Source organism: Meriones unguiculatus, chromosome 6 (genome assembly GCF_030254825.1).
Source record: "Meriones unguiculatus strain TT.TT164.6M chromosome 6, Bangor_MerUng_6.1, whole genome shotgun sequence".
Taxonomy (NCBI): domain Eukaryota; kingdom Metazoa; phylum Chordata; class Mammalia; order Rodentia; family Muridae; genus Meriones; species Meriones unguiculatus.
In genome coordinates this window covers 19,939,713-19,963,622 of record NC_083354.1, presented here as the reverse complement: position 1 = coordinate 19,963,622, position 23,910 = coordinate 19,939,713, and the positions used below count along the sequence as shown (strand labels likewise).

The window sequence follows — 23,910 nt, the reverse complement described above, 5'->3', positions numbered from 1 at the left end:
GACCTTGAATTTCTGAACTTCCTGTCTCCAACTCCTGAGTGCTAAGATTACAGGTAATCAGTGTTGTCATACCCTGGTCTATACACTGCTGGGAACAGAGCCCAAAGCCTCTTGCATGTTAGGCAAGAATTCTACCAACCTAGCAACACCCTGGCCCTGAATAACTCATTTCTTAAAGCTCAGATGCGTATAAACTTGTCTTATGTCCTTACAGAGGACAGATAGTCTGCCTGATTCATCTTAGAATCTTCTACTGTGCCATTCATTCATTTTTTTAAACAAAATAACTGGTCACAGAAGCTAAATGTCTGTCAATGAATATCCACAGGAAGGAGGCTCAGAAGGAGAAAGACTAAAATGTGAAATGGGAAGTCTGCACTGTCAAATAAAATGACCATTAGCCACATGGGGCCGTTCACATTCCCCTAATTACAATGGCCTGGAGTCAAAAATGCAGTTCGAAACTACAGTCAACAAGACTGTGTGGTATTTGCAAAAGAACAGACAAAACGGGAGCAGACTAGGCAGTCCAGAAATGGACACACATGCACACAATAAGCTGATCTTCACCAGGGGAGGAAAGGCAACATGCTGTCAAAGGCTTTTCTGTTCTGGAAGGCCACAACAGTGGCTCCAGAAACTATCAAAGGGAGCTAGCTGCCCAGGACCCATCCCTCCCTGCCACAAGCCCTAAGGACAATTACCAATTGACTGATAGCAGACTTGAGCCTCCCCCCTGAGTGATGCTGCTAACGGGGGGGGGGGGGGGGGGGGGCAGGGAGCTCTCCTGCCTGAAGGTCTCACCTCCCCTATATGTCAAGGGAACTTCGTCTCCTAGCACCCAGCCGGATGCCTTGCAAACTGCAGAAGCACAATTAGGGTTTTAAGAAAGAAGATGGGTGTTCACTCAGGGGTGTCTGTAGCTAAGCCTTCACGGTGACTCTCAATAAATCTTTAAGATATCTACTGTGTGACAGAAACAGTCTACACTGTGCTGCCTTATAGATCTGGAATGTCAATCACACAGGCATCTAAATGTTCTACTGGTCAGGTTTAACTTTATTTTTATTTTGTAATTTTCTCTTAGGTGTCTGAGTGTTTTGCCTGAATGTAAGTATATGTACCAGATGCATGCTGTTTGTCCCCAGAACTCAGAGGAGGACACTGGATTTCCTGGAACTGGAGTGACAGATAGTTGTGAGACACCAACTGGGTGTTAAGTGAACCTGGGCTGTCTGCAAGAAGAAAAAGTGCCATCTCTCCAGCTCCTATTGGTCAGCTTTTAAATAACGGTGAAAGAGATTAAATTAAATCTGATTCAAGAAAATGCTTTTATTTAACCCAATATGTCTAAGCCATTGTCATTTCAACAGCCAATCCCTATAAAATTAATTAATGTTCCTGAACAGTTGGGTTGCCGTGAGGAAGTCACTTCTCCGTATTTTAGTTTCCTCATGGGTATAGTGGGATCAGATGGAGTGGGCCCTTCCCACCTTCCCACGTGAACACTTCAGGCTTCCATTTTCTTTTTTTACCTCTTCGAGTCTGCATGTCTGCCATGCTTGGATTTGATCTTACCACCAAAAATAAATTGTGTTTTCAGTCAGCCTGATTAATACACCTGAAGAAAACATTTTTTTTTTTTTTTAAGGAGAGATATATTTTGGCTCAGGGTTTCAGACCATCAGGCCAGAGACAGCTGGCAATAGGATTGCGTGATGGAAGCTGTTTCCATAATAATGGATCCAGAAGCAGAGGAACACAGCAGGAAGTAGGTACCCATCATATCCTCCAAAGGCCAGAATGTCCTGATCTACCTCCCCTGGCTAGACCTCACCTCTTACAGATTCAAAAGCCTCTCAAAATACCATCACTAGCTGGAGACTGACTACTAAAACCTGAGGCTGTGGGGGCCAGTCAGATTACATCAATACAAAGGTTATCCAATCCAAGCTTTGCTTTTTGCGTTTAGCCCGAGGGCTCTGGTGACCCTGGGTATGGACCACAGGAGACCATCCTCTCCAAGCAGTTTGTCATAAGCCCAGGAGCAGGACTACATTTTCATTAGATTCTATTTCAGCACATGGCTCTGCTTCGGTTTCTCAGAGCTATTTTGAAAGGAAGGAAGCTTGTTGTCTAGACACTCAGGTTTAATTTTCTGCGTCCTTTGTTCTTGGGAGTGTTGTAGAAAGCTCCGTGCTCCCAACTAAATTCTGCTATATGCTGCCATCATTTTTATTCTCTCCTCTCTCTACAAGAAATGCAAGAAAAATAACTGTCAACTTTTTTGCATATATAAATTTTAACAGCCCATACATGTCAGCTAATCTTTTATCCAGGAAGGAAAGCCTTATTCCAAGTGATTGAAAGTTGAAATACACAGGCTCTCATTCTTGTTGTGTAATGGGATCACTGTGTGGACATGTTATTTTCTGATTACTTCACTTCCGTTCCCCAAACCCACTAACTGTAATGGCTGCCTACTACCTACAAGGACATGGTGATTGTCTTCAAGACCTGTAATACCAGCAAGCCTGTAATATCAGCAGAGACAGAGGCAGGCAGGTCTCTGTGAGTTCAAGGCCAGCCTGGTCTACAAAGCAAGTCCAGGACAGCCAAGGCTACACAGACAGACCCCGTCTTGAAAAACAACAATAACAACAACAAAAAGAACTGTTATCTCCCAGGGAAGATAATATAAATGTTCAAACAATCCTGAAACACCTAGAAAGACAATACTAAATATTAGATCTCTTAGGAGGGGTGCAACTCAGGTGCCCAAAGGCTGAGGAAACACGGTAGAAGATGCGTGGGAAGAACGTAAGAGCTGGAGGGTGGGTGAGCGCGTTGTGTAATGCTGTCTTCTGGCTTGACATGACTATTGAACTTACAGGCTCATAGCGGCTATGAGGAGCACTCCAAGATCAAGCTGACCAACACTGCTGCATGTGTGCTGGAAGAAAGCTGCACAGTAATGGGGCCTCCTGAGCCCCTCCCCTAACTGAGAAGCTGTTGGTGGTGGGAGGCTGAGGAAGGAGAAGTTAAGAGTCATTGAGCTTCAGGGGTGTGGCTCCTAGTAGGTTGCCCAAGGTCTGGTGGACGGCTCCACACTAATACACTTATGGAAGGCACTAACTGGCAGCTTGTTAAAAGAAGGACATGAAAGTCTGAGGCAAGCTTTGTTAGGAAGGGAGCTTTGAGGGATTAATGGAAGGAGAGAGTTGGGGAGGTGGGTCTGATTAAGATGTATGAAACTGTCACAAGACAAATTTAAAGAATAATTATTTAAAAGTATAAAGACGTGAACAACAAAAAAGGGTATGGGGGGAGGATATGGTTCAGTTAGAAGAGTACTTGGCTAGCATTCATGAATTTCTAGGTGCAATGCCTAAAACCATATAAATCTGTTGTGGCCATGTACACCAGTTATCCTAGCACTCAGGAGTTAGAGGGAGGAGGATCAGAAGTTCAAGGTCATTCTGGAGTCTGGGGCCAGCTTCAACTCCAAGACATCCTGTAGCAACAGAACAAATGAAGCATCAAGACAGATCAAATACTGGTATGCAACTGGAGCCTGGATAAAAGGTAGATGCCAGTAAATGGAGAAAGCAGGGAAGCAGGGAAGGCACTCAGAGGAAAGAATTGACATGCAACCTGGACACAGCAAGGAGGCATCATTGGCCACCCTGGCCTGAAGACTGAATCTGGATTGTACGGATTATGTAAGGCAGTTTGGCAAACTCAATCTTGCATGCTTGTCACCCTTCCTATCCTTCCGCCCATGGGAGACAGCCTTCATCAATCCCAGCCCACACCTTTTCAACCAACCTGAGATGAGATCTGCTTTCCATCCCTGGTGTAGGAGTGCCAAGATAAGTGAGGTAGAGCTGTGAATACCTTGTAGTTAGTAGCTAATTGGATCGGCAATGGGGAGCCATTAAAGTCTTGTAAGCATGGGAGTGACATGGTGGGAAATGAGAGCTTGTAGTTCAGGGTAATTAACTTGGCAGTGCTGTCTAGAATGAATGGATTCGAGTGGTTGGGAGACTGAAGGCCAGTTATCAGGAAGGTTACTGCAATGGTTTGTGGGAAGCAATCTTGTCTGATACTGAATGAATACTGCAAAAAGGGGGTACAGATGTCAAAGCTAAGAACCGAAGGAACCTAGCAAATACATTAGGATGAGGACAGTTAAGGACTGGAGTGTGAAAAGACTCTAAATGAACTCTGAGGTTTTCTACATTAGTGCAGGGGAAACTGGTGTCACCATCAGGAGGGGAGCCTGTGGCTGGTGAGGTGGTCCTGGACTCCTGGATGGGAGGTGAGGAGGGAGTAGAAACAGCAAATGTGGCTTTAGACTTATCTCTTCTACAGAGAGTAGCTTTTCTGAGCCAGCGCCTATCAGAGAACTGAGTGTAAGGGAAAACAATCATTTTAAAGCAAACATTGTTGCCCTTTGTCAATGAACAGGGTCTAAGGAGGCTCTTGGTCTCCAAATATCTGGGAAACTGGAAAGTCTTAATTAGTGATCAGAAAGGGACACCAGGAAGGGAAAGAAAATAAACCTAAGTACTGTCCTGGTTCAAAAGCTTCCCCAATCCCTGTGATTTATAGTCTAGTAACAGTGACTGACAGTCAAGAGTGTCTAGTTCACTTTTACTTTTCCCCTGGGGGTCAGCATTTGTTTTAAACTGCAGAAGCAGTGACTGTGTTGAGTTAAGGGAAATTTACCCATACCCCCTTCTGGGATCTTTCTCTGATCCACCGGGAGAGATTCTGTCTCAGTTTTCATTTTGTTTTGAAACAGAGTTTCACTATGTAGTCCTGGCTAGCCTGGAACTCACCATGTAGACCAAACTCACAGAGATCTGCCTCTTACTTAATGAAGGCCAGCAGGGCCTCCCTGATTTGCTCTATTCCAATTGGTTGAAGGAGAACCATAAAAGAACCAACTGAACAACCAGACCCCACGGCCACCACTTTGCTGCAACAGCATAATTCATTACTACCTTCTACATATTATCCTCATAAACAAAGGTAACTGTAGCTACCACCAGCCCCATCAATGAAGCTTCTCTTTACAGCAATTGTAGACCTAGGTAGAGAACCACAACTGGACACAATGCAGAGATGAACTGATCATGGGGAGGCCAGCCCCCGCCTCCCGTGGATACGTCTACCTCACTGCTCCTGTATCTGTGGCTTAGGGTACACTGTGGAAGAGCAGCAGAAAGACTGTAAGAGCCAGGTGAGCAGGAACTCCGCTGTGAAGCAGCCTCTCTTAGGAATGACATAAACACGACCAGAACAATATCGACATCAATGGACAGGTTAATGTGGAAGAGGGCATGTTTCAAGACATTGAACTACAGGCAACTGCTGAAAAGGAGAATTAGCCTCTCTTGGGGATGAACCCTTTATTGGTTGTCCAATGCAGAGAGAGTGGTCAGCTTTGAAACCATAGACATCCCAACAACAGAAACAGACTTACCAGGTTCTATTTATATATGCAACAAATATAGTCAAACATAAAGAGGCTTTCAAGTTGGGGGGGGGGGAAATGGGAGGATCTGGAGTAAGGAAATAGAGAGGGGTGGTGCTGTAATTCTATTTCAAGTAAAAATTTAAAAATTAAAAAAAAAAAACAGTATTCTGAAACCACCAGCAGATGTATTTTGAGACTGTCCAGAGGAAGTTGTCTATTAAGCTGTGTACTTTGAAGCATTTGTTTACTTAGAAAAGTCAAATGTGACGGTGCTAGGTCAGCTGCCGCAAGAACACCAGCGACAGGCTAGCCAACCCAAAGTCCTGAGAGCGGAGGCTGCTCAGAAAAACCTGCTATGGTGTCTGGGGAAACCACGCATCTGACTCGAGATAAAGGAGACAGTCACAGCATTGTGCACAGGCACCAGTGGATAGGCTACCGCCACGGATCCTTACAGAGCCCGGATTCAGGTGTCCCAACCCTGCACTGCCCATCTACATCCGCTGGAAGAACGGACCATACAGGTGTCGGCAAAGGCCACCGTGCTCCTGAATCCAGTCAACGCCACTGATCAATAGCGACTGGCAGGCTGTGTGTGTGTGTGTGTGTGTGTGTGTGTTGGGGAGGTGCTTCTTAAACTATTTAGCTAGGTTTAGCCTCGTTTTTTTTTTTAATAGCATTTTTCCAAACCAGAAAATTAGCAGAGATACAATGTTCCCCACTTCTGTGCCTCACCTCACCCCCCCTGAAACACACACAATTTTGCCACCTTCTGGCACATAATAATATTTGTGTTGTTAACAATTTCAGGCTTTCTGGAAAGAAGATGGGGGTATGGAACCGGTCCGATCTCATCAGCATCTCTGGAAATAAAGGGAAATGGTGGCTTCACTATTGAGGTAGAGAAATCTGCTCTCCCTGTTCACCACCCATAGTAGTGGAACTATGTACTGGAGTTTGGGGTGGAGGCACTTAATTCTCAGCTTTCCTTAAGCATCTGCCAGGAGATGGGTGTGCTCCAAAGGGAGGAAAGCGCAGAATCATGCCTTATAAAGATAAGACTTTTTAATTATCTGGATTTTTTTTTATTATCCAGACGTTATTAATACCTCTCCAGGATGTCTGTCTGCTGTGGATGAGCCTGTGCTTTTAATCTCAAAAGTACCAATGGGAATCGAAAACTAGCAGGCACACTGGAGTTCAGATGCAGCTAGGCCCGTTTCGTGGGCTCGGAGAGTCCTTCACCAAACGGGCCAAAGTTTGCTTCACAAAATAGTGTACTGCCAAATGGTTTCTGGATCCTTCACGGAGAAAAACTGCAAAGAAGCGGAAAGAGACCTCTTTCCGTAAAACTAGTTACTGGCTGGCCATACGCATCCTAAAATCATAAAATCTATTGTAGACCCAGTCATATATCTAAGACTGGAAACCCCAGGCTGTCCCATCCCAAAGTAAAAAGCGCCACGTTCGTCGTCCGTCCTCCCACCTTCCTCCTTCCCGGGGGTGTCTGTCAGCTTCTCATTCCCTTTTAGTTTCCCCCACAGGCTCGGACCAGGACTGCCGAGAGCTGCAGTTTACCAGCAAGTGCCCCACCGCGGATAACCGGATTTGTCTCCTCCTCCCAAGCTGGCTGCAGACAGGGGACACCGAGTTACTGCCCCCGAAGGAATCTCAAAAGTAGACAGAGCCGCGCGTCGCCGACCGTTCCTTTCTGTCGCTGGGTTAGAGACGAGGGGGAGGATCGGGGCGCAGGAGACACCCCCTCTCTTACCCCCCCCTCTCCCCCACCTCCCAAATTTGGCAGCCTTGTGTGGCTCCCGGTCTGGGGTCTGGAGGGTGGGGAGTGTGGGTGCGGGGGCCGGCTGGAGACGCTCTCGCTAGCGCTGCTTGTGGCCAGACCCGCCTCGCGTCCCCTCTCGGCCGCACACGCGTCCACCGCCGCTGCGCGCTCGCTCGCTCGCGCTCTCGCCTGGCTAGGTCCCTCCTGCTCTCCTTTTCCTTTTTTTTTTTTTTTTTTTTTTTGGTACCATAGAGTCGCTCTGAAAACAGAAGATAGAGGGAGTCTCGGAGCTCGCCATCTCCGCCGATCTCTACATTGGGAAAAAAAACATGGAGTCAGCTCCCGCAGCCCCCGACCCCGCCGCCAGCGAGCCGGGGAGCAGCGGCTCGGAGGCGGCCGCCGGCTCCAGGGAGACCCCGCTGACCCAGGACGCGGGCCGCAAGAGCGAGGCGCCGGGCGCGGGGCGCAGGCAGAGCTACGCGAGCTCCAGCCGAGGTAGGAGAAGCTGCGACCGGGCTCCGGGCAGGGGGGCGGCGGGAGCAGTGCGCCGAGCCCGGAGGGGACCGGGCGCCCCGGGGAGCGCGCGCCCGAGGAGCGGGCGAGACGTGGGGTCCCCGGGGCCGGGGCGCGCGCGCGCGAGCCCGTGGCGATGCCCTGAGCGGCCGGCACCCCCGCCCCTCCCCCCGCCGCCCCCCACAAATGTTGCAAACTTTTGCAAGCCAGTGCTGGGCTTGTAGGACGCACCGGAGCGTTGACAGCCGGGAGACTCCAACCCCACCTCCCCCTTGATTGCATGTTTTATTTATTTATTTATTTATTTTTGCTTAGACGGGCTGTCCAGATTAAATGCGATTTTACCCCCCACCAAAAAGAAAGCGAGACGGAGGAGTGGGGGCAAAGAAACTTTTAAAGCGGTAGTGTCCTTTTAAGAAGGGGGAGGGGGGTCTGTTTGTGGCTACTTGCTTCCTGGGTTACCTTTTCTGCTCTTTGACAGTTTCTCGCACACCCACTCCCCTCCCCCCCCCTCACCGGCAGCAGGAGTCGAGGCGTTTGTTCGAGTCCCCCCTCTCGGAGAAAGGCTTGGGGGGTTCGGGAGGAGTGAGAGACCTAGGAGTCTCAGGGGGGGCGGAAAAGGGGCGCTCCCGGGGCTAAGAAGGGGGAGTCGCGGGTAGTTCCTCCGGAGCGCTGGAGGTGTGTTTGGAGGAAACGCCGGAGGAATCCGGGTCCCGGCGCGCGGGATGCAGTGGTGTTGCCCGGCGGGGCGCGGGGATCCGGAGAAGCGCAACTTTGTAGCCGTGGGTTCGGAGCCAGCAGCCCTGGAGGAGGCTGGCAGGGGGCGTGTGCTGCGCGCGGAGGGAGGGAGGGCGGCTGTGGAGTGGGGCGCTCCACGCGCGATCGGAGGGAGCGGCTGCGACAGCAAACAAGCCTAGAAAAGCACCCAAACTTATTTCCGTCCGGGAATCCTACCCTCGCCTCGCCTCGCCTCGCCTCGCCTCGCCGCGGTGCCCAGCGTTTCTGCAGGAACCCGGGGGTGATCAGAGTTGAGTGCTGGTTGGCCGGAGCTAAGGAGGAGCCCCTCCCTGGGCCATTGGTTTATTTCGTGTTGGTGCCTGGAGTGTGTGAAGGAGGGGACCAGGGAGACAAGGGTGCTCGCTCCCCTCCAGGCGTTTTTCGAAAGTGGCCTGACCCAGGCGCGCGCGCTGTGGGGCGGTGTGTGTGTGTGGGGGGAGTGACTCCCTTCTTAAAGGTGTCAGAAGCGTCTGTGGGATCCCTACCCCCTCCTTCGGGAGGTGGGAGATTATTTATTTGAATGCTCCGGGAGTTTGTGAAGAGCAGGAGGAAGCTGCAGCTTTAATTACTGTTGTAAATAATGTATAAATCACGCCTGTCACTCCGGAGGAAGCGGGCTCCTGTGAGCCACCCAGAGGCTTGGGACACAGAGAGTCTCTCCAGCCGGGGTTGGCGGCTAGGGGGCCTGGGGGAAGGTGAAAGGAGAGCCGCTCCCTTCTTCTCGGAGGTGCTAGTTGGAGGTAGGAACATGGCTGATCATGTGCTGGCTGTTTTACAGTATTCCCCCCTCCCGCCCCACCTTAGCCACACCCCCTGTCCGGGCGCTTTCCCATTCACGGAATTCGAGTACAGTAAAAGCCATCGGGATGACATATGCCGGAGGAAGGGGGGGGGGGACCATTTAATTAAAGGCGATTTCCGAAGAGTGACTGCACTGAAGCTCGGTTTGAACCAGAGGAATGGGGGCGACAAGGACCGGGACGAAAGGAAAAGCGGGTGAAGGTTCCGGGGTGGGGGGCGGCCGCCTCAGGCCACCAGATAGATCTGCGAGTTTGTGTGCAGAGAGCTTTTGGCTGCAAAGAGTCTATTTGGAGCCGGAGATTTGGAATGCGAGCGGGTTATGTAACAGGGTTAATCAGAAACGCTGGAGAAAATCCCCTTCATGTGTTTGGAGGCTTTTTTTTTTTTAAAGAAGGGGGGGCAGAGTATCTAGGAAGCGGCTCTGATTTCTGGCTTGTGCCCTTCCTCTCCCTTTAGCCCCTCCCCACCTCCCTTGCTTTATTAACATCTTCAGGTGTCATTTCTGCCGGAAGGTGTGTTCTTGCAATAGATGGGGCGGCAGGCTGCAGAACCGAGTACAAATCCCTAACTTGCTGTTACTGCAAATTATATAAAGCCGGGGAATTTGGTATCATACCCCCCCCCCCGCGCCCCAAGCTCCAAGGAATCAAAGTGTATCTTACAAGATGACCTGCTAACCCATATACCCTTTACCCCCTAGAGCCCCCACACCGATTCTTTGAAAAAATCCCCGTCTGTTGCTCAGAGGAGATTTAATGGGAAGGAGGGAAGGCCCAGACACTCCACTCACATCCTGCACGCAGGCACTGGTTACATAACAGTCTGAATGGAAAAAAAAAAAAAAAGGAAGGTCAGACATGGAGGCATCCTTTAGCTAACACAGCAGTAGTAATTTCTTCCAGGAATTACTTGCAGTTGCAAACCTTGACCTCAGGTGTAGTGCCTATATTTCCAGGGGTACTAATCTTGTGGAGTGTGTGTGTGTGTGTGTGTGTGAGAGAGAGAGAGAGAGAGAGAGAGAGAGAGAGAGAGAGAGAGGGAGAGAGGGAGAGAGGGAGAGAGGGAGAGAGGGAGAGAGAGAGGGAGAGGGAGAGAAGAGAGAGAGGCAGTGAGCATGCACCCGGGAGAAGAAGAGAGACTGTGTAAGTGTGCTGGGTAGTTGAGAGTGATGTGCAAATGGGAAATGTTTGGGTTTTTAGATGATGTAATGGAGTTGGCAGAATATGCAACTCGGCTCCCGGAGTGTAAGCATAAGAAAATTGGAGCTGGCATCCCATATTAATGTTGCATAAATTACAATATCAGAAAGAAATTAACCTACACACTAGGTGATTATGCCTCTTAAACACTTAAAACGTAAAGGCCCAGACTCAAAACACACAGCAAACATCACCACCTCACAAATTAGCCTGTTCCACCTCGTGGAAGGTGAATGGAGGTCCTGGGTGAAAGCGAAGCTTTCCGACTTGGGAGGTGTTTTCCACACTGTTTCGAGGGCTCGTTTCCAGCCAGCAGATGCTTGGCGTCTACAGGGATCGTGGGTGTATTCTTATGACATTGATGTGACCTCACGAGACATTACCTGGGTAGATTTGAGGCTATTGCTAAATTCCTACATCCTGGGAATCTAAGTCTGAACGGATTAGAGGCCTCCAGTGCCTGGGCTTTCAAAATCAGATGTGTGGTTTTATAATCTGGAATCCGATCTCCCTGTGCTCCTTACAACTCCAAGGGAATGATAGCGGCCTTAATGAAACCCTTCCATTTTCTAGAAAGTATTAATGATGGCTGGTATCATTCGGCCCCATCTTTACAGTACCAGGAAAGACACAGAAGAAGAACAAGAAGAAGAAGAAGAAAAAAACAAAAAAAAAAAAAAACAAAAAAACAGGCAAGAAGCAACGTGGCAAGTAAAAATAAAGTGGAAAAAAACCACTGTGAATCTTTAATTTAACGAGGCTTTTGGGGAGCTGTGAGCCTTGTGACATAACTGTTGTTAGGAACCCTTTTCCAGAATCTCCATATTCTATGCATGCCAGCAGCTTACGCACCCCACATCACTAGAGTCGCCCTCACAGGGCTGAGGACCATGTTCTCGGTGCCAGTGTGCGAGGCTCTCAGGGCCCGGCCAACCTAAGAGAAAAGAAATGGAAACCAGAGGATAGGGTTAACATTGAGAATCTGGGGTGGGATTGAGGGACAAGCCCGGGGAGCTCAGCTGAGAGTGACTGCAGCATCAATTAACAGGGCCTGCCTGGTTCTGCAACCCTACAGGGAGGCTAAAGCTGCGGAAACCTCCACTTTGGAACTGTGTCTCCTCCCTTCTTCTCACCAGTCCCTGCTGATTCACTTTCTGGAAGGTTCTCTCACCCAGGGGTATGGCAGCTTTTCCAGAGATGAGTTTTCAGATCACCCTCTATGGCGAATGAATGATGGTTTCTCTGGCTGGGAGAAAAATCTTTTGCCAGAGGGATGGGATGATTTTTTTTTTTTTTAAACTAAAGGACTTTAACTTTCTGGTAAATTGCTCATAAAACCATTTATAATTATACCCTTTAAAATGCAATGGAATAATTTTAGAAAATGCATTTCATGATAGTTAGGATAACCTTTCTGTTGCTTCATCCTAATTTCTTATAAAGAATTGAATTATTAATCCAGAATTCAAGGCCGGAGCGGCTAAAACACTTTTGGCACACCCTCTGTCCATTTTCCAAAATACTTTGGTATTGTGAGGGGTCCTGAACTTTCAAAAATGCCTGTTTCTGACACCACAGTGTGGCTGGTGCCTGTGCAGAAGCCGGTTAGGGCAACACTCCTCCTCCTGACTGCTCAGGGCACAAAAGTAGGTGTGGGGGGGGGGGGGCAGCAGCACATGCCTTTGATGCCAAACAAACTCCTACAGTGGGATGGAGAGGCGTGAGGATGTTAATAGCCAGAATTGTATCTGTGGATGACAATGTCCAGAGGACTTGTGGGGACAGCTTAATCGCTTTTGGAAACAAAGTCACCTAGGTCTGAAGTTAATCTTCCGAATGCAAGTAAGGAAAGCCCATGGGCCGTTCTCTGGTCAATGTCAGATAAAGGGGCACAGTTTTATTTTCCTTTAAAGTCAGCATTGTTATGCATTTAGGAACTTGTTGTGTGACATTGGAAAGACTCACAGAGTTGGAGGTTTTTGACAATTATATGCACATAACATGAACTCCATTTTTAAAATGCTACTGCGAGTGTGCATTGTCATGTGGGGGCATCTGTGTACATGAATGTGTGCGCCTGTGGAGCGAGAGGTCAGCGTCAGGTGTCTTCCCCAATTGCCGTCCAGTTTATTTTTATTTCATTTTAACTTTGATTCTTCTCTCTTCCATTACATCCCAATGGCAGCTTCCCCTCCCTCCACGCCTCCCAACCCCTTCCTCTGCTCTGTCTTTGAGATAGGGTCTTTGACTGGACTTAAGAGTTCAGTGATTCCGCTAAGCTGGTTGGCCAGTGAGTTCCAGGGATCCTCCTGTTCCTGCCCCCCCCCCCCCCCAGAGTGCTGGGATTACAGGTATGTGCTTCCACACCTGGCTTTTGTACGTGGGTTCTGGGCACGTTACCAACCGAGCCAGCTCCCCAGCCCTCATGTTCTGTGAATTCGTACAGCATGGTTTTTCAAAGACTTCTCATCCTTCCCCTTGCGTCTCTTCCACTCTGACCACCATGTTCCTTCTTAGCCTCTGTGGGAACTTCTGGGTTTTAGGAGGCAAAATACAAAACTGTGTTTTAGAGGTGTGTGTAGGCTTGTGTGTGTGTGTGTGTGCTCAGGTGTGAATGTGTGTGTTTATGCTCTGATATGACAACCTCTGCCCCTCTGTCCTTCACTGTCTGTATCTTCTATGAGATGACAAACAGCTTTGTAAAGAGGTGTCTTCCACTCCTTCATGGAGATCCTGATCCAACCATCAGGGTGAATTATCAGTTCTTCCAGAGCAAGGAGAATTTGAACTTGAAAGAGCTTCAGCTGCTAGAGCATATACTAACCTAGAATGTAGAATACGTTTCCAAGCCTAAAATCTCCTTTGCTCTTGATTTAGACTAGTAGTCCCCTTCCTTCCTCCCTCTCCCTCACTCTGTGTATGTGTGTGTCTCTCCCTTTTATATTTACTTTTAATACCTGATGCATCGTGGGAAATGTTGTTTAGAGCTAAGCCGTTAAAACTTTTCAACCGTGTTTTAGCTAAATTATATAGTAGTATCATTGTGTAATTTTTAGATTGATGCTTAAAAATAACGCAGATGATAAGTGTTTGAGTTGTGGCTGCTATAGAATAAACCGTGGTTTTACTCTGAAGGTACCAAGGCATTGTCAATGAATTGATTCTTCTGCCTGACACTAGATTAACCCATGTATTTTTTTTTCGTCTTTTTGAGTAAGTTTTTTTTTCTTTTTTTTTTTTTAAGCTGTATGGTTTTCTTTCCTATCCTAGAGAGAGCGTCAGGAAGGTAATTGAATCTTCCCTTGGAGTTTCAGAGTCTCACTGTGCTGTGGGGTCACTGTTCTGAGCTTGAATTCTGATTGTATATTACAGAACTGAAAATGGAGCTGGTGTCTGAGATCGGCCCAGGTCTGTCTTGATCCCGCCTGGAAATGGTTTCTGGTTTTCTTTCTGTGAAATCCTTAGCAGGACTGTCTGCTTCCTTCTTTTCTGTGTTGCAGGAAGCAAGTCAAAAATTCAACTAGTCGTTCAGCCAGAATCTGAAATCTTTTTGTTTGTTTGTGTACTTACTTGAGACAGGGTCTCACCACGTAGCCTAGATCTCAGAGTGATCCCCCTGCCTCTGCCTTGAGAGTACTCGGATTGCAGTGGTCTCCTAGAGTCTTCTTCTCTTCCTAAAACCATGTTTCTCAACCTTCCTAATGCTGGGACCCTTTAAAATAGTTCCTTTAAAATTTGGGGGGCGACCCCCCCACCATAAAATTATGTCATTGCTTCTTCATAACTGTAATTTTGCTACCATTATGAATTGTAATGTAAATGTCTGATATGCAGGATATCTGGTATGCCACCCCCAAAGGGACTGCGACCGACCCACAGGTTGAAAACTGCTACTCTAGAGTTATAGAAGGTGCACAGTCCTTAAGTGTCCAGGGAGGCAATTTATTTGCAAGTCCTGTAATGCAGCTTCCTCTCAGGTAATAGGGGTGGAAACTACCAGTAACTCAACCATTTCTTTGGAGGTGTTGGCAGCGTCTGTTTGATAGGGGGCTCATGCACCTGGAAGATCAGGAAACTCCAGGGTTCAAGTGTGTGGGCAAGAATAGTTAGAGCTCCCCACCCCCTGCCCAGAGGAAGCCCTTTCCGAGCTGTGGCCTTCGGGAAGCGTTTCTGGACCTCATCGCACTGTCACGCTTGATGTTAATCATTGATTAGCTTCTGCTGCCTCTGATGTCACTGGGTTGGGATTCATGGTGTTAGGATAGCCAATTATATTATTATTATTTATTGACTATTTTTGATAAAGGCATCAAGGGGATTGTTTAAAGAAATCATTTTAAGAGAGGAAGCAGATACGATAAGGAATGAAGGCACCACAGCTCACTGCGTAGGTAGACCGGCCTTCAGCCTCGGCTCTTCCGCGCCAACGCTGAAAGGAATGATAGGAACAGTCCCCTCTTGAAGGAGGAACCTCCCCAGCAGGTTTTTATGGCTTTCACGACATGACAGTATTACAAATTGTGTCACCATGTCACATGAGATGGTGCGTCCTAGTGACTGGTTTATCTAAAAACCCTGAGTCCTGGTGGCTGGCTGGGAGCCCTGTACTCAGCGATGCTGAGAACACAGGTTTCCCATACCTTCAAAGGTGGAGGAGGACCCCAGGCTATCTCAGGGTGAATTTCTATTTGTTTTCCCCACCAGAGGCTGTGAGCGAGACAGAAACGTCATGATACACTAGGCGTATTACCTCTCACGTGGTGTCGTCCTTGTGTGACTGGGTGTTGGCTCTTGTGATTCAAATTGCCTTAAACTGTCCTAAAGTAAGAAAGAAGTTTCTTCATGCAGGCTTAAGTCATGGTAGATGAAGTCTTCTGAGGTACAAGAAAAGGGCATTACCACTTAGGGTTAGGTCCTCAAGCCAGGGAACGAGGCGTGCACTGTTAAAAATACACAGCTTACTCCGAGGGAGGACTTGACTGAATCCTGATGGAGTTTGTGAAATATGAATACAGTGGGTCGCTGTACGTAAGTGGTAGGTGTGTGTGTGTGGAAGAAGAAATAAAATTGTGTATAAATGACACTCTGAAACTTGATGGAATTGTACACGTGACAGGAATGGTGACGTGTGGGTCCGTGCTTCACAGGGAGAAAGAGAAGCAGACTGAAAAATCCATCTGTCAAACCTGATGTGGGACTAGAAATTATAGAATAGAAAAATCAGTTGACTTGTTTCATAGGCAAAGAACATCATCAAGGATAAACAGGGAGTTTGGAAAGAATAGAGATGGAATTTTCGGGAAGGGGGGGACCATACCACCCCCCGCTCCCGGTAAAAGAAAACCAAAACAAAACAAAAGCTAGAGGCCAATGTTTGAATGCAGAGTGAGGCATGCTAAACCCTCACAGAATCTTCAGCATTCTGGGACCATCGTGGTGTTAGGTGTTGGCTTATAGCCATAGAGAAGACAATACTATGAGTTTTCAGCTGTGGAAAGAAATCATCTTGATATTCCCCGAGCATGTGTATGTGTGTGTGTGTGTCTGTGTGTCTGTGTGTGTGTGTGTATAGATAGATGGATGGATGGATAGATGGATAGATAGATAGATACATGGACTTGGAGATGTACATGATGTCATTTTCCCTGCCTTGTTCTGATTAATTGACAGCCTATACTATATGCTTCTTTCTTGAAGGTGACTTTACAATTTCTAGGCACAGACATGTCTCGCTGAAGTGAAGGAAGGACCCACAAGCTAAAGTGTGTTTCACTGGGTGAGGTATTTTGGGGAGCGGGGGAAAGAATGATGAAACTGGGGGGGAGGGGTTGAGAATCATGTGTGAAGAGGTTAAGATACCTATTTGGGGCTGGGGACTGGGTGCTGCGGATGAAGGCAGGGACAGAGAGACACTTCTCTGTGCCCCAAAGAGAAGGAAGTCAGTCGCCAGTGACTCTGAAATTTTAAATTATCTCCAACAAGGACAACGAACAGAGGCAAGTCGACACTTTGAGAAGGCTTGATGAGCTTGTCAAGAATGCCAGTTGACAAAGGCAGGTAAGGGAATACTTGGAAAAACAGACAGCAGAGAGATGGACGTGCTGGTGCGCTGAGGGAGCTGGTGAGTGTGCTTACTGACTCTCCCAATTAGTTTTAGAGAAACCTGAAGAAGTGGACAAAGACGGAGAAAAGGCAGCCAGATGTGATCCTGAACTTCAGAAGCCGAGAGCCTCCGTCATCCCCTAGGAGCCTTGGCAGACACAGGAATGCGCGAGTGGAAATGAACGGATCTTGAAACACCCAGTCGCAGAGGAACCACGTATGCTTATCAGGCCTGAGACCTCTTAAATAAACTGCATCTCCTTCCGTTTTCAATTTCCAGTTGGGAATGATGAAAAAGGTCATGATACAGTCTGTGCTCCACAGGGACATTGCTGTGCCAACGATACTCTCTCTAAAAGTGCAGGGCAGCTGGGAGGGTGAGCTGCCTATAACTCTCAATTGTCTAGGTAACGAAGTATCAGGAAAGCTAAACCAGATGAAATAATTTGATCGTCAAAAAACGATTCCTCTGATGGTGCTTGGAGTGGGCTGGCTGACAAGTATGGGATTGCCAAGTTGGGTTACCTCACTCTGGTTTTCTCTCCCACTTGGGGTGAACACGGATGGGCAGAATGTGGGCTCCTAGGGGCTGTGTGCGGAACCCCAGCCCTTCACTCAGATAGTTTTACATTTCACAGTGTCAGAGATTGGTGCGGTTCGGTGAGATTTCTCAAGACCCCACAGAGCCACTTGGAGAATGGGTGCTATGCTGAAAAGACTTCCTGAACATTCTCAAACTTGCCTCAGGACCTGAGGGTGAGGGCGTATGTGAGGCATGGATACAAGCGCCTCATGCTGCCCCTACCCCTTTTGTCAGGCAAAATGTGAGGGTGAGATGTGTCCCGAGAATCTTCTAGACCAGCTCCACCCTGACAGCAAAGCTGATGCAACTACAGGCCTGGAATGTGTCCGAGGATGCGTCCTCAGGTGGCGTCCTCAGGTGGCAGGGAGGGTGTGACTAGAGGGCAAATCTGCCCTCTCATCTCATGCCCTTCCGCTCACGTGCAGGTCCTCAGAAGTCCCTGGAAAAAGAGCATCAAGTTCCCCACGGACTATGCCCTCCTGGAATATTGAGGGTATTCAAGTGCGTACACACGCCATCTAGCTCATATGTGGGCTACACATCTGTAGTGGGGTAGTTCATTTTTTCAGCTCACTGGGTACTTCTGTTCTTAATTAAAGCAGGCATTTATTATGTGATTGATTGATAATGGGACAGACCTATTATAATTAAAGTAGACAGAGCCATGTGTGAGATGTAGAGTCGAGTGCCTGCTATGGAGAGCCCACTGGAGCAGGCACCGCCTGGCACACAGTGAGCAGCGGTTCCGCCTGGTGAGGTCCTGCCTCAAGGCCAAGCTTCAGGCTGCGCTCTCCATAGAGATATTTCCAAGAGCGGGTCCACAGATAGAATACTGCAAGGCCACAACGACAACAAAACAAAACAAGCTCGTCACAGTCGAGAACTCTTCTTTTTTTAAAACTCATTTTTGTGTTTCTTCAGCCTACTGAGTCGAGTTGGTGCTGCTCATGTCCACACGGGCATTGGGCCATCCGCTAGAGCATGGGCAGTGGCCATATGTCTAATGAAGAGTGACTCTCGTTCGAAAGAGTGGGAGTGGGGCGGCGGTACTTGGCAGAAAGGGAAGACGGAAGTGAGCACTGAATATAGTGTAATCTCCAAAAATATTTTAAAAGTCTAAAAACTGACTCTTTCTCCCCAGCCAGCCATTAATAGCTGCTCAGCTAGGGTCGAGGCCTTGGGAGACCCTCGCTGTGAGTCCTTGAGTACACTAGCCAGGTCATGTCCAGAAGACAGCATGTCACAGCGTCAGCTCACCCTCCAGCCCTCACATGCTTTCTGCCCCGTGTGTCCAGAGCCTTGGGTAGGGGGTGAGGTGGGGTGGGGGAGGGTGTTTTACCATGGAAGAAAGTCTAATTTATTCCAAATGAAAAGCAACACCGTTCACTGCAGTGGACAGTTCTCTGTATCTTTTTTTTTTTTTTTTTGTAAAAAATAAAAGTTACAGTGTATGCATGAATGTGTATATGTATATGTGAAATGCAATTATATCAATAAATGAAGTTGGACCCACAAACTAAAATGAAATAATAAAGCAATCAAGTATAGGTAGGATCATCTGTTTTTTTCTTTTTTTTTTCTTTACTGAGGTTCTTAAATTATGAGTGTACAATTTTTGCAGTGGAAAAAAAATGAATCTTTTCTTCTAAAAAGATGGTGTGTTGTGAAACTTGGAGTAACTTGAAGAGTCTAGTTCTGAACTCATGATGTTTCAGAGTCGGTCAGGTTTACTTGTCTACAGAACAAGACATTTTGATGGTTACATTTCAGAAAAGGGGCATTCAGCCTGATTTTAGGAGGGCTCAGGTTTAGGAACGCCTTGACCCTCCCTTGAAATACTTGTGGTGTGATGCCCAATGATATAAGCAAATTGTAAGCCAATTTGCACACACCACACACACACACACACACACACACACACACACACTCGCACCCATTCACGTGTGTGCACGAATACACACACATGTGAGTATGTACATACACATACATATATTCATGTATGTACACAAAAAAGCTTTTCACACAAAGTATTTCTTTTTCTGAGCTTCACTGTTGTTTTTGTTTTCTTACTTAAAAATCTACATCGTGACCCCTGAGGATTAGCTTCACTGTATATTTGGGATATCTTCCTTGTCGATATCATGAGACCAGTCCCGGGTGAGAGGTAGATGGAGACCTTTCGAGGCCTTGGCAGGGGGTGAGGGTGAGGAGGAAGGTCCCCACAGTAACTCAGGTGGGGCTCCAGGTGCTGCTCATTATGATCTTGGGGAGGACAAATAATGTAAATTCTCATTATTATAATCATGCCGTATCTTGATGCCATTTTTAGCATACACTTGTGATTACTCTATTATATGTACAAGTGCATCTGCCTTAGACTGGCTGAGAATGCAAAATCTGGGGTTCCCCCTGTGTGGATTACAGCAGACATACTTGTGTGAGTGCACAAGGCGGCATTTCTTTTCTTCCATGTGTGTGAATGTTTTGTTTTCATGTACATCTGTGCACCACATGTGTGCCTAGTGTCCAGAATAGGACATCAGATCCTCTGGAACTGGAGTTACCGACAGTTGTGAGCTGCCTTGTGGGTGCAGGGAATTGGACTCAGGACCTCCAAAAATGTAGGAAGTGCTCTTGACCACGGGAGCTGTTTCCCCAGCCTCCGAGGTGATGTTTCTTTAATTCAACAAATACTTTTTGGGAACTTTCTCTGCGTCAGGCTCTGTGCTGAGCTCTAAGCAGCCAGCAAGGAAGCTGGAATCCTGCTTCATTGAACTGTCCGTTCTGGTGGGAACTTGCCTCACAGTGGCTTAGACTGGACGCCTCTGATGGTTTTTTCCCCCTGTCAAGTTTTACCCTTGGCCTGTTTGACCTCTATAGCTTATATGTCTTTTCCTCTTCCTTTTTCCTGTTTTTTTTTTTTTCTTCCTGTCCTGTGTTCTCACCTCCTCTTCTCAGACCTTGTGGGATCAGTGTAGGGCCACCCGCTCACCTCTCCAGTTCCCAGTGATTTGTTTTTCACAGATACCTGTTACATGGACCAAGGGCTCATTCAACCATCATGTGACCATTCCTTCCTGTTCTCAAAGGCTTTCTTCATCTTATAGTATCATTTCCTTGCTGCGAGCCTGTTCTCCACATGACCGGGAGCACAGTTTACATTATCACCTCTGCGCAGTGTCTTAGATGAAGTAGATCCCCGTCTGCTGTGCAGACACTCTTTTCCACGTGGCCCCACAGAGTTTTCCCAGTAAGCCAGCTCCATGCTTCCAACCTGCACGTCTATCTTCGGTTTTCTTGTGCCTCTGTAAGGCTTAGAGCCAGCTCTACTCATTTGTTCCCTGTCTGTTTCTATTGGATCCATTGTTTCCCTCCATCCCACCCTCAGGGCTGATCCAGTCATGGTCATCTCTGACCGGAACTGCTCACGTCTTGAGCACGTACCAGAGTACGTACACCTGGTGTGTTGTGAAGGTGTGGGTGTGCCTTGCGTTAACTGTGTGTCCCGGGTGAGTTCATTCCGATGGAATCTGAGGAGGGTGATGTTGCCATCCACGCTGAAATGATCCCTTGTGATGCTGCTTGCTGAGCGCTTCTCAGCAGATCCGGGAAACAGTAAGTGTGGCTCTGCTGGTGGTGGTAATGATGGCTGACGTGGTGCTCCAGGTCCCCTGTACCTCTCTCCTCCTCCCACTCAGGTCCTCAGCTCCCTTGGCTTGGAGTATTTCTTGCTTGGTTCTGTGTAATATGCATGAGTTCCAGGGGCCTCAGTGAGGGTCCTGACACCTTCCTTATGCCAGTTCTCTTTCTGGTACTGGGTCCCAGCCTCTATCATTCAGCTGGGCCTTTCATTCTGCAAAAAGGTCACGTGACTGGAGTTGGGCCCCTTCAGCTAATTGTTAGGGTTCCCTAATGCTAACTCTCAGATGGCCATAAGCAAGCTCCTATCTATCTGTTTCCTCCCTGCATCCCCGTTCTTCCCATAGTCCCCACTGGCTGTTGGCCTGCTCCAGGCATCCAGGCTGGGATAGCTCCATCATCTTTCCTACTGGTCATACTCTGCTGCTTTCTCTTGTTTTGTTTCTCATCGTTCCTCATTGTTCCTTCTCCCTATCTGCAAGGGTTCCGTTCAACTTATTATTCTGTACTGTTTTACTCTGAGCACTGACTGCTGGGTCTTTACATTGTAATCTAATAATTTACACGCACCATGCAAAGTGATACTCTCGGACACTCACAGCCTGTTTGCAGTTGTATTACAGTAGGACAGCCGATGAGCAAGCAGAAAGGGTGATGGGTACCACTCATGTGGCACTGGGTAAAACCAAGCGAAGTAACCTTAGCAGGAGCAGAGGGGATGCCTGTGGATTATATAAACTGTTGGACAATCAGTTCCACTTGCCAAGGGTCTTTATTGATTTTTCTTATAATTGGACTAGGATAGGTCAAAGGGCAGAGGAGGAAGTGGCATGGCATGCTCAAGGAAGCGAATGGAAAGCAGAATCCTGTCTTTCTGCCAGGATGGTTTGGAATTGATACACTGCATGACTTTTACAGACTTAATTGGCACCGTGATTAGGTGGTTTTATTTCTTCATTCAAACACTTTGGAAGCTGATCCTAATATTCAGTGGTAATGAAAATAGAGTAATGCTGTAATAACTGTTCCATTGTAGAGCAAATTACACCATTAAGCATCTATTTTGTCTAATTTATGTTGGTGATAGTATGGGACACACACACATCCACTCTCAGAGTAGCTGGTATTTAAGAAAGAGACTAGCTAAGAGAAGTCCTATTCCTAAGATATAGTCAGAAAACAAAAATAAAGTAATATATATACATATATGTGTGTTATTACTACCTTTATACACACACTCAGGCACATGCACACAAACGTGTCAGTAGCTGTACATATGTTTATATACAACTACATGTAGGCACATGCACACATTCATACATATCAAGCAGAATGAGAAGACAGTAGATAGACTGGCATGAAATGATTGGCTGTATTGCCTTTAGCAAACTTGAGCTTGGCCAGATGACCTGTTACAGCAGGTTAAGCTAGTAATGGCACCAGCTCCTTCATCCTTGTTGTCATGCCTGAGGACTTTGATTCCCTGAGATTCTCAAGTGAAAACAAGGCATCCAAGAGCTCAGGAATGTTGGTCATTTTCCTTTGTCATCTTTCGCCTCAAGGAAAGTGCCATAATTTGCGTAGCACAAAGATAGAAGCATATTTTTGTGCATTAAGTCATAGCCAAACCCTGAGCTTCAGAAATGGGATCTAGGGAGACAGAATTCAATGTGACTTCCCCATTGGGACATGTCAATTAAAAAGCCTCCGTGAGTAGGTTCTTGTGGCTGTGCCCCTCTGCCCCAGGAGCCTGGCTCTGCTGGTGGGGTGTGTGCATGGGAGTGAACATGGTTCCAGTCCCTGTGTGTACTCTGGTTGCTGTCTCCAAGGTTTCCATCTCTAAGTTCTAAGGGACCCAGAAGTTCTGGGACACTTCAGCTAGGGGCACTGAGAAATCTCTCACCTGCCTTCACTCTGGGGGTTTGCTTTGGCAGCACCATCGACTCTGCTCCCTGCTGATCCAGCACCCCAGGAAGACCTTATCTGGAGAACTGAGATTTTTTTTATGTAGTTTAGAACACACTTACCTTTCATAGATAGAATGCTTGCTCTCATGACCAAATTATCGGAAGAAAATGTGTTTTCATAAACAGCTGCACAGTACCTGTATCCGAAATCAACAATGTTGATTTTTAAACCCCTGGAGGATTTAAATCAGAGGAAAGACATCATCAATGCCTGGCATCTGGATTAAGAATATAGTTAGTGGAGAAATTTATTGCAGTGCTCCATGAAAAAATATCAATATCATCTTGAGCCTAATAAAATGTTATAATGAAAATTACCACGGAGCTTGACAACATCTCTTTATTAATTGGCCTTTTCCATGATTATTTTCTTAGTAGCAAATGCACTCTGCTTTTCTGGCTCATTAGTTATAATCCATAGTGAATTCACAGTTTGTTGCTTCAGCCATGCTTATCTTCCCGTTGGGCTCAGTCCCTCCAGGGCAGGGTTGTAGATTTTCTATAGTGTATGGTCTCGTATCTCTGTGCCACTTACTCCTGTACCCATGGAACACCCCCAAGACACCCCAACAGGACTGCAGAGCACTATGTGAAGCCAGCTGACATAAACCTGGGAACAGACCAAAAGAAGACCTTCTCTGAAAGCTTCAGACTCTGTTTTAGACAGGGAATTGTGTGGCTCAGGCTGGCCTCCATTTCACCGCTTAGCTGAGGATGACTTTGAACTTCTAGTCCTCTTGCTTCTGCCTCCCAGGTGTTAGGATTACAAGCACGCACTACCACACCCAGTTTATATGGTGCAGGAGATTGAACCCAGGACTTCCGGTGTGGCAGGCAGGCGTTCTCCCAACTGAACTACCTCCCTATTCTGAAAGCTTCAGATATTTCCAAGCAATGCCACTGGTTGTGTTTTTGATTCTTCAAGTGTTTATTGATCCCTGACTTTGGGCCAGGTCCCAAGTTGGTTAATGCAGGAACAAAGTGATGGGTGGGAAAGACACGTTAACTCATTAAGAAAAAAAAAAAATGCACAGAGTGGTCAAGGAAGCCATTAACAAAGTGTA

The 23,910-nt window shown here is 47.3% G+C and overlaps 1 protein-coding gene and 1 long non-coding RNA gene across 5 annotated transcripts in view; one reads left to right on the top strand and one right to left on the bottom strand.

Annotated features, from left to right (window-relative positions):
• Nucleotides 1-6,242: 6,242 nt before the first annotated feature.
• Nucleotides 6,243-7,202, bottom strand: LOC132654602 (uncharacterized). The gene is made up of 3 exons (XR_009592238.1): nucleotides 7,064-7,202; nucleotides 6,595-6,801; nucleotides 6,243-6,348 (listed from the first exon to the last, which is right to left on the bottom strand). It is a non-coding gene; the product is annotated as an uncharacterized LOC132654602 (long non-coding RNA).
• A 238-nt stretch (nucleotides 7,203-7,440) lies between these two features.
• The window catches only part of Rora (RAR related orphan receptor A), a 731,475-nt gene continuing 715,005 nt past the window's right edge, over nucleotides 7,441-23,910 (top strand). Inside the window, exons 1-4 of one of the 4 annotated variants that reach the window (XR_009592237.1) lie at nucleotides 7,441-7,760; nucleotides 16,253-16,317; nucleotides 16,538-16,612; nucleotides 16,707-18,794. Coding sequence is in view for 1 of the 4 variants with exons in the window: in XM_060384829.1 (XP_060240812.1) it covers nucleotides 7,595-7,760 (166 nt within the window). In the remaining 3 variants the exon portion in view is untranslated. Of the gene's footprint in view, nucleotides 7,761-16,252; nucleotides 16,337-16,537; nucleotides 16,613-16,706; nucleotides 18,795-23,910 lie in introns of those variants that run through there. The other 3 variants (XR_009592235.1, XR_009592236.1, XM_060384829.1) reach the window with 3 other exon arrangements.